Below are 10,870 nucleotides of genomic sequence, written 5' to 3'. Positions count from 1 at the left end.
AGCCTTCTCTATTGGTTTTGCGGCAATTCACCTTTTTTTGCTCTCTCTATCAATTTACACCTTTTTCTTCCACTTGTTAAAATTAAAATCATATTATCATATGTTCAAGTATATTATACTAATAGTAATTATGTTTCATTTGTATTATTCCCTTCAAACTGTCAGCATTTGTTGAATGAAAAGCATTGCATGTTATCTATGAGGAGCTCTGACCGATTAAGTAAATTTCACTACAACAGACTTTCTTGAAATGTTTACATCTACCACAAAAATATAGTAGAAGTGTAAATTTAATTTATAAATTAAATAGCAATGTCCTCTTTCAGCAATGCTTTAGATGAGATTGATCACTTTAGAAAAAGTTTTGTCGGTGTTGAATCAATAATTTTTCATAACACTCCCGGCTCCAATCAAAAAGCTAAGAAAAGGCCACCGAGTAGATCGTCTATAGCAGTGTCCGAAAAACAGGTTAAATTTTCAAATTATGAAAAATTATCACAGCAAATTCAATTTTTAATATTGCAATGTTCTTGGAAGTATAAAAATATATTCAATCACTTAAATTAAAATTGCAAACAGTTAAAAATTTTTAATTTTGAAAAGTATAGGTAACCTATTTTAAAAGTATGTAATATAAATTTAGTGGAATTGAATCAACACTGCACTTTTTTATTTTTTATCAACATGAAATATTTCTGCATCATGAGCTCATTTTCAAGAATCTTGAATAATTATTATTAAACGAAAATCCAAACTAAATGCTGTAAATCACCCCGAAGTCTTCTACTACTGCAAATATTGACAACAGGGTGATTTACAGCATTTAATTTGGATTTTTGCTTAATTATTACTATTAATATATTAGCATTTGAATAAATGCCACATTTCAGTAATTTCCATCTGTATCTTGAATAGTCTACTTTAGAAGCCCTACAAGATACGATAATTATTAATTATTTATTGTAGGAAAAGTTATTGATTATTTATTATTTATCTTGAAATCGTCAATTGTACATTAGTTTGGGCTTGAGTCTGTTGTATCATATAGTATTTAAATAAAACCTTTTTATTAAAAAAAAACTAAGAAATTGTCAAAAACCACAGATTTTTTTGAAATTTAGAAAGACTGGTTTCGGTTGTTACACCTTTGTCAATCTTTGATGAATTCATTTAATATGAATAATTACCACAATATTAACTTTTCAACTATACAAAAAGGGAAAAAAGGAAAACCTATTTATATTGTAAATTATTTATTGATGAAGGAGTCGCACAAATAAAATTTGTTGATGTTTTATTCCATTACGGTACAACTCCACAACATCTCTGATAAAAGAGTTTAATTTTTTAAAATCTAGGATCAGCGAAGAAGTACCAGTTTTATGAAACAATCACTCCATCTGAGAAGTGTGCCTTTGGCTAATGAGCTGCCTTCCGATGTGCCGATTCCAAACTCGGTAGTTCGAAACAACAGTATCGATTCTTTCAGAAGAGAATCTTCTATCAGCAAACAGAGAAGACTGAGCAAAGATGATATCAAGGCACTGGTATGAAAACAGTTGGCTTATCAATATTGATGAAATTAAATAATTATTTATGAACTCACAAGAAATTTGAAAAAAAAACAATATTAATTTTAGCACCAAACGGACAAGTAGCATACTAATAGTTTATTTTAAATCATGTCGTACAATGCCTGTGAGGTTGATATAGACCTAGAAGCTGGACTAATATTTTACTTGATGTTGCTTTCCATGACGAATCTGTAAAATATTAACTCTGTTGTAGTTCTGACACTGTGTTACTTGTAAATATTTGAAAAAAACACTTACTTTTCTTGGAGTATTGAGGAATGCATTTCACTCCTGAAGAGGAGCTTCATCAGCCTGAAGTAACACAGTGTCAGATCTACAACAGAGTTAATATTTTACAGTTTTGTGAAGTTTACAAATTACTACCAGTAGAACTTATTGCCAAATAATTTGCCGTATGAATCAAGGAGAGAAACCTGGACATCTATTATTGTTATTTTGTGTGGTGGATTTGAGATAAAAGCGAATTAACATTGATATTTTAAGAAAAAATCATTATAAGAAAATTTGTTCTTGTTGTTTTTGGGCTCATTGAAAATTGGAAATATTATACGCTGTATATTCTACTGTACAGTATTTGCTATTCAAGTTAGCCTGAATATGAAGACGCCTTATACACCAGAGGCTTCTTTTATAATGATACCTTACAAAAAACAAACGACTAATCAGGCATATGTGTTATTATAGGTAATAGGCTACCCTACTTTGGACATGTAATTAATATGTAATGACCCTAAATGGGATGATATGACATTGATGTTTCCCAACAGATAAAAGTTGCTGTGATGGAACAAATGAATAAAGAGAATGAAACTCCGAAGCAAAGTGACACTAATTTGAAACAACCAATGAAGACTTCAGGAAATGAAACTCGAAGAATGTCTGTGAGTAGGTTGAATTATTTTATCTGCAGTGCCAACATATAGGCCTAGGCCTGGAAAATGATGATAAATTGGTAACAGACTGAGTCCATTCTTTATTTAAAAGTTTTGGTAACATGAAATTGTTCCTAGACAAAAATTTATCTATTCACATTTTGAATAAAATCGTTCACAAATCATTCCGAAATGATAAAAAATGAATATTTTCCAAAAAAATCCAATAAGACTACATTTGTTTCTTTCGAGATGCAGAGTTTCAAGTGACATGAGTTTCAAGTTTTTTTCTACTCAATATCTCCTCTAAGACTATTGGACTTCAACTACGGTACCGTATAGGAAGCTTTCATTTATATTATTCTTATTAGCAGGGCTAAGTAGTGAACTTGGAAATTGCTGAAGTTATCCAATAAGCTTTAATAAATACTGAATAGAAATGTATTATTTAAATGATAAAAAAGGAATATTTTTCAAGAAAATCCAATTAGCCTACATTTGTTTCTTTTGAGATGCAGGATTTCAAGTGACATGAGTTTCCAAGTTTTTTGAAAACTAATATAGCTGAATTCATATATATATAATTTTGAATTTTTGATTTATTTCAATTTTCTACAGAAATTGAAGATGGACAGGAAACTGTCGCTGAGAAGATCAAGTGAATTTGGTGAGTGATATTTACACTTGTATCGAAATACTTTCGCAAAACTATGGATGTATGACACTATGAAAGTCAATGTAAAATGTCAACATCTACTAGACCAAGTTTCATGAGTTTTGCATCAAACCAAAGATCATGTGCAGGTTCTATTATTGTGTATAAGAAGGGTATACAGCTCAAAAGTTTTATAGAAGTTGATATTCATTTTATTATTACAATAATAGAATATTATAGAATTATAATAGAATATCTCACAGGAGTACCGTACATGATTATAAATGAACTATTATTTATGATCATTTCTATGATCATATAGTTCGTAGTAATACTAGTAGAGACTAGTTGATTCAATTCGGCCCAGAAAGATAATAATATGGAATGATGAGTTTTAAATTTCTTTCAAATTCCGTTACGGTACGGTAATTATTTTGAATACTTGCTAATCCCCTATTTACAAGAAAATGGAAATATACTGTATCCACACTTTTAATATTTCACAAAAACTTGGGTACCAAACTTTCAAGCTTCCTCTATATCAAACTTGAAGCAGAAAACATTTTTTTAGCCTATAGCCTACACGGCTGGTTACAAATTATATTTCTCTTAAATTCAATTTAATATAGCACATGCACAAGTGTGTATCTAATAGAGTCTACATTTCACTTACAAAGTTCATCCAAAGATAAATAGATATTATTTTACTTTCTGGATGCAAATGAGTTGATAAATTCAAGACTTCATATTTCCACAGACAAACGCAAATCGATTCTACGAAGCGTTAGAAGAACTTCTGAAGAACAGGTAATTGATTTTATCGATAGTATATTATACAGGAATAATTAGTAGCTTTCAACACAACTCAATAAAATGGGCACACTAGATCGACCATTAAAGAAAATCACCAACCTCGCAACACAGAGAATCTGGAAGCTTTTGCAGGCAACAATATATTATAGACAAGTAAAAAATATTTATTTTATAATCTATTTGGTTTTCTATTGTTTCTGAGAAAGAAGAATAACAACAGATGCATTACAATTATAATTGCATTTTTGCTTGAACAAAATACACATCAATACGAATGACCACATGATCTCTTCTATTTATTAATTTATCTATTTTCAAACATTTGTAGAGCAGATTTATTATTGGAATGATTGACTCTTGTCCCCATTCTACACCAGTATAGATTCAGATAAATATAATATTTTAGCCACTAGCAGGCCGTAAAAAGCAGTGAAGCACTCAGCCTATTGGATGAAACTATGGACAGTCAATGATCTTATAAACATTCGTGAATTTTGTTAAAATAATATTCTAATATTTTCAACAATGACATATTATGTCATTGTTGAAAATTAGTAGCTGTTCTACTGCAACCTTTATCCTATTATTGATTACAGAGCTTTCATGAGCAATAATGTATTGATTGAAATGTGTAAAACTACATTTTTCTACAGGCTCCAGAAATTAGACCCTCACTTCTTGAAGAGATCAGGAGAGCTATTCAGATGGAAACCTCTCAAGAGAACGAAAGAAAACTGGTAATAGCTGATGAAAAGCTTGAAAAATCAGAAGAGGTGGTTGCGAAAGATTCTAAAAAATCGGATACAAGTAGGTATTGCCATTGATTTCAATTATTTCATATGTATCTCATGTATCAAGCATGTCCACTGTATTATTTATCGTCATGGTCTCACAAGATGATCCCTGGAACGACTGTTCCACCCCTACCACAGTATCAAGACGCTATTATATACATAGCAACAACAATCTTTCCGATCATAATAGTATTATATTATTGTATTCAAAGATTTTATAAATTTTTATTCAAGCTAGATTTTTAGTAAACTGAACACATAAAATAGAGAAATAATTTTATTGTACTCTATAAAAATGTCGTAATGAAGAGTCCCAGTGAAATTCTTACTCCTAATTTTAGAGAAGCAAAAACCTTATTGTTCTGGAAATACTTTCATCTTTCAAAATTTGGGAGTGGAACAATTTTGTGCTTAGCCTGTTGTCCTCTCTCAATCATATTTTATCTTATAATTTGTCGCTCTTTGAATAAATGAATATATTGTTAAATGAATCATAGAACATATTTTTAAAATAAGAAAGAACAGTACTGTAACAACGATTTTCATAATTTGTGATCATGCATATTATTGACATTTTCAATTTTTTAAAGATTTATTTTATAAATCTATTGATTGGATTGAAAATATTCATATTTCAGTTGCATCGTCAAACGCGTGGCTGGAGAATATAACTGAAAGGCTGTCATTATCTTCGAAGCGTGTAAGTGAACTAAGCGACAAGATTGCTGCTACCAGAAAGTCTTCAATGCTGTCTGTGGACTCGGATGATAGCATCACATGGTCACAGAGAATGGTAAATAATATGTCTACTCAGTACTCAATGATGATAATTTAATTATTAATTTAAAAAATCTGGTGTGGCGCACTCACACAACTTTCCTTGCCGTTATGAAAATTTATCACTTGACGCTAGTGTTAACGTGCATAAAAAGTCTACTATTCAAAGATCCAAGACAGCTGGTGACAAGACAATAACACTGGAGACACACGAAGTCTGCTATCTCTTCATAGTGAATGATTCAATAGAATCAACAGTTGCCAACAGTTTGCAATTGAAATAATAACATTTTCTCGAATTTCGAGCTTATTTTCAATTTTAGGTGAAAATGTTACTGAACATTAATTGTAGAGATTTTCATGCTTAATCTTTTCCACTTAGAATTTTCTGTTTAAATTGTATCTGAAGCCTGATAATTAAGGACCTTAAGTTCCAAATTTCAAGTCATTCCGTTAATTGGGAGAATATGAGATATCGTGTACACAGACGCACATACATTCATACACACACACACACACACACACACACACACACACACACACACACACACACACACACACCACACACACACACACACACACCACACACACACACACACCACACACACACACACACACACACACACACACACACACACACACACACACACACACACACACACACACACACACTCACACACATACAGACCAATACCCAAAAACCACTTTTTTGGACTCAGGGGACCTTAAAACGTATAGAAATTTAGAAATTGGGGTACCTTAATTTTTTTCGGAAAGCAATACTTTCCTTACCTATGGTAATAGGGCAAGGAAAGTAAAAATTCATGTCAAGTTGTATGGACAAGCAGTCAATACCAGCTGCCTGAAAACATTAGTCACTTGGTAACCCAACGTAGGCCAATGAACGCCAGCGCTGGCAAACCATCCATCCACACACTGGCGCTGGTCGACATTGGCCTTCATTGGGCCAACATGTGGATCCGGCATAAGAGTCTCTAAAATTTCTCAGATTCAACTACGGAGAACTCTGACACCAGACATGAGCCATTATAAATTATTTCGATATCTATTAATCTTTATTATTTCTAAAACTCCTAGTTTCCACAGTTTTCTGCAGCTACAGTACTGACAAATTGAATTTATTTACTGCATCTGAACCTATTCATCAAGGTATTTGACAGCCTCCTGAACAGCTTCAATTTTTAAATTCCTGTAAAATGCTTGTGTAGGAGGACATGCATATTCAAGGGCCATGGAGCCAAAGAGCAGTAGTATAGTAGAGAACATAGATTATAGAAATATACAAAGAATGAAAATATTCTATTGCCGTTGACCACAAAAAATAGCAATCATCATATTATGATAATCACAAAATGAAAGTCATATCTGAATACACAGATTATCTTTTAATATACAAATTTTCAATGAGTCAACTATATTTAACCGCACGAAATTAGTCCGATGGGAATTGAAACAGATCAGTCCCTCCTCACTCACCCCTCTTGTGAGGGGTTGTCAATTCATCAGTTAATATCGGGGCACCGAGCTTCGCTCGTTATTTTTATTTATTGATAAACAGAACACAACTCTCTAAAATGATCGTGTTTATGTTTCACAGCTGGCTATACGTCATCTTATGAATTTCGGGGATGCGATATTTTGATTTTTCACATACTCACTCGCTCACTCACTTTTCTACTATCCACAACTGTTTCAGCCAAGGATGAGTTATCCTTTTAATGTCGTTCAGGGAGTTTTCCCAGGGATGAGACCTAGTGCAATCGAATCTTTATATCATAAACCTACTATGTTCCAAATTTCGTGAAAATCGTTAGAGCCGTTTTCGAGATCTGTTAAACATAAATAACCAGATATAAAAATAGCCAGATATAAAAAATGACCAGATATATAAATACAGAAATTGCTCGCTTAATATAATAGGATATTTTGGAAATATGAATTAATTATCAGCTGTGGAAAACGTTGATCAATCCACATTTGGCAACGATGCACTCATCCTTTCCAATTTTCGTGCGGTTGACTATGGTTAATCGAGTAATTATTATCAAGTAGGGATAGACCTGGAAAAAAGTCATCATAATAAATTATATTATGATAGAGATCCAGTGTGGTTGAATGAATAATGGAAACATTTAATAGTGAGTGCCTTTGAAACTTATCATTATTTTCTAGAATTGCATATGGAGGAGATGCGTAATGGAACAATGGTAAGGTACCATAAATCGTTGTTATGATGCATAAAATCGTTTGATTGGGCCTTTAATTAATTTGTTTATCATGCTCCATGATTTAGACCATTAAAACCATCTGTTTCAGAGTGAAATGGATACACCTTCGAAATCAAAACAGAACGCTTCGGATCGTTTCAAAAGCATCGACGCCAAATTATCGAAACAGAGCAGAAGCAGACAATTCGGGTCGGGATCCAGAGCATGTAAGAGCGCAAACGTTTCTCGAGACTCAAAATGCCGACTAATCAGAGTTGGAAGTCCGTCAGTTTTATCCGACAAGAGCAGTTTCACGTACAGAAGCGACGATTGTTCGGCTTTTGCACGCGCCAGAAAAACAAGGAGCGCCGATAAGGAGCGACGTAGCAGTTTTTCGAACATCAAGGTGGGTCCAGCTATGACGAGACACCTGGAACAGGAGCGCAGTTCGACCAAAATCAAAGGCAGTCCATCGAATCTATCGACTAATCGAAGTGACAGTGCCGAAAAAATCAGAGATTCCTCCAGGTCTGGATCGAAGTTGGTTAGGAGAAGTAAGACCGGTCTACAGAACGCTTCCATGGAACGCCTAGGGAACAGATCCCGGAGTAACTGTTCCGTGGGTGACGCCAGGTTCAATCCCGAGCGGAGGTCGCTGACAAAACGAGCCAGTTTGACCGATTTGATCGGCCTCTACTACTCGACGCCTACCAGGCGGTCAACACTTGAAGGGTTGAAGAGCTATCAGGAATCAATTTCGAAGAAAGATAGCAATGGTGGGGGTGGTAGAGTTGTCAAGAATGCAGGGGGAGGCTCAGTGACATCAATTATTGCAAAAACTCCGAAAACTCCGCAAAGTTTGAAAAACGGAAACGACGAAGACTCCTGGTATACTCCAGATACTCCTACCAGAAGCTCAGTAAGTCTTCAGGGTAGACTTGAAGATTGCAAAACCGCGGATGAACATGACACTGACAATGAGTTAGTTGATGAAAACGTTGCTAAACCTATCATTGTGAAGTCAATCATGAAGAGTGTGAATGATGATAGAAGTAATACAAGAAGAGAGGAGAATTCGGGAGAAGATGAAGGGGAAGAGAAGAAGAAAAGTGAGAAAGGAGGTAGGAGATTATCGCTGATTGGCGCTGAAACTCTGGTAGTGCCAAGTGATGCACAAGAGGAAAAAGGAGAGAAGAAGAGAAGAAGGAGTTCACAGAGAAAATCATCTTTGAAGTTATCTGTTCCAAAAACTGTGAGGAAGAAGTCAGGAGATAAAGGAGTGGCAAACAAAAAGGAATCAAAAGTAGGCCAGGAATCAAATTTGAGAAAACTGGAGAGAAGAGAATTTGATAAAAGCTTAGAAGAAATTGATAAGTCAGTGAAGGGACTGAAAAGGTTAGTAAATGTGGATGAGAAGAATGATGATACCGCTACTGAGAAGTGTTTGAAAGAACCAAAAAATATTGCCCCTAAACAAAAAGCTCATCATGATTGCAAACTGTCGGGAGAGCTGGATTCGAAATTGTTGAATGTAAACAAACAAATAAGAAACAATAATTATAGAACCGAAAATAATAAGAAACGATCTTTCGATTCGGAATTGATGAATGTGAATGTAGAAATTAGAAACAAAATTAGACCGAAAATCAAAGCTCACAAGCAGGAAGAAGATACTAACGATAACCACACACTTGATTTCAAAAATATTAGTTTGTTAAGAATCTCTAAAGCTGATAAGACTAATAGAGTTTCAGTGGATAAGGATAAAAATAGCGTGAAAAATAGATCATCCAGTGTTATAGACAGTAGGACAGAGAAAATACTGAAAAGGGCGATTCATTAAAATTCAAAATCTAGATTTAGGTTATATATCACTGTTGATATTTTTCCAAATTTCAATCTATTTATCTTTGAAAAATGAGCATTTGAGTCACATTTTTCACATAATGGCTCCTGAATTTCGTTTTTGAATGTGACGAATGGTAATCTCCAAATTATTTGAGCAATATTGATAGTGAATTTGAAATTGATTTTTCCAAGTGACTACTTTATTTGATTAAATCGATCAAAACTCGTTTTCTGACTTGAGTTTTGAGAAGAGTGTATTTTCGTTATTTCTTGACCAGAATGTTTGATTGACATTCTACTCACGGTTCCCATGAGTAATGAGTATAGCATAAAATCAATTTTCGAAACTTGAAAAACCTAATTTTTCCAAAAAAACATGGAAAAAGACAGCTCAGATTGTGTCTTAGGAGGATGAACAGATAAGATAATAAAGTTAGAAAAATATGAAACTGTACATAACCTTGATAGAAGTGGTTAAAGTTAGAGTGAGACACATAGAGGCTGAGTGCTGAGTGAAGACAATGATGAATATATCCAATCTCGAACAAGGAAAAACTGCCATTTGTACGGAGACCAAACAAAAGTCACTATGTGGCCAACTTTGAGAACTTCGTTCTGTCTTCTCTTTCCCTTCAGCATACCCTCTCACTCATTCTTCCTCTTTCACTTCATTTTCTATCTTTATCCCATTCAGAAGTTATAAGGGAGAAGTTGTTTCCTCCCTTCAGCTACCATCCTTTCTGACTCTTGATTCATTTTCTCATTCGTATCACGACGTTTGAAATGAAAACAAACCAAAGAAAAATGCAACCACTTCTCGCTGATACTACTTCTTTTTTTTTCTTCTTCTTCTTCTTTTTCTTCTCTTCTTCTTCTTCTTCTTCTTCTTCTTCTTCCTCTTCTTCTTCTTCCCTCCTCATCTTGCTTCTCGTCTGCAACTGCCTGTTCTTTTCAATTCTTTCTTTCGTTCCGTCTCGTCTTTTCACTTTCATCTCGACTTCCAGGTTTTCAACTACAGTATCTTTATTTATCTTTCTCTCATATCCTTACCTTATCACACATTCTTTCCTTATCTTCTACTCACCCACGCCTCTTTTCTTCGCCTCCACACTGTTTTCTCTTTCTCTCGTTTTTATATCTTTGAACTTTCCTAATACTGATTTCATACTCAATTTTCGCCTTGTCCTCTCCATTCTCCTTTCGGTGCTACATTTTTCTACTTATTCTTCTACTCCTCCTACTCTCTTTTTCCTTCTCATTCTCTCTCTTATTTTACTTCTTCTATTCT

At 33.9% G+C, this 10,870-nt stretch overlaps 1 protein-coding gene across 1 annotated transcript; it reads left to right on the top strand.

Annotated features, from left to right (window-relative positions):
- The first annotated feature begins 210 nt into the window (after positions 1-210).
- On the top strand, positions 211-9,836 carry LOC111049017. The gene is made up of 8 exons (XM_022335010.2): positions 211-468; positions 1,359-1,547; positions 2,363-2,476; positions 3,086-3,134; positions 3,880-3,929; positions 4,589-4,742; positions 5,368-5,522; positions 7,844-9,836. Exons 1-8 carry the CDS (start codon positions 313-315, stop codon positions 9,575-9,577), a joined length of 2,601 nt encoding a protein of 866 aa, XP_022190702.2. The 5' UTR covers positions 211-312; the 3' UTR covers positions 9,578-9,836.
- Positions 9,837-10,870: the final 1,034 nt, after the last annotated feature.

This window comes from Nilaparvata lugens, chromosome 10 (genome assembly GCF_014356525.2).
Source record: "Nilaparvata lugens isolate BPH chromosome 10, ASM1435652v1, whole genome shotgun sequence".
NCBI classification, from domain to species: Eukaryota; Metazoa; Arthropoda; class Insecta; order Hemiptera; family Delphacidae; genus Nilaparvata; species Nilaparvata lugens.
This window is presented reverse-complemented; position numbering and strand designations above follow the sequence as displayed.

Excerpts from the sequence above, each read along its gene's own strand:
- LOC111049017 (XM_022335010.2), top strand. The coding sequence starts at position 313 with ATGTCCTCTTTCAGCAATGCTTTAGATGAGATTGATCACTTTAGAAAA. Across the intron at positions 2,477-3,085 it reads ATGAAACTCGAAGAATGTCT|AAATTGAAGATGGACAGGAA; the intron begins GTGAGTAGGTTG and ends AATTTTCTACAG. Across the intron at positions 5,523-7,843 it reads TCACATGGTCACAGAGAATG|AGTGAAATGGATACACCTTC; the intron begins GTAAATAATATG and ends CATCTGTTTCAG.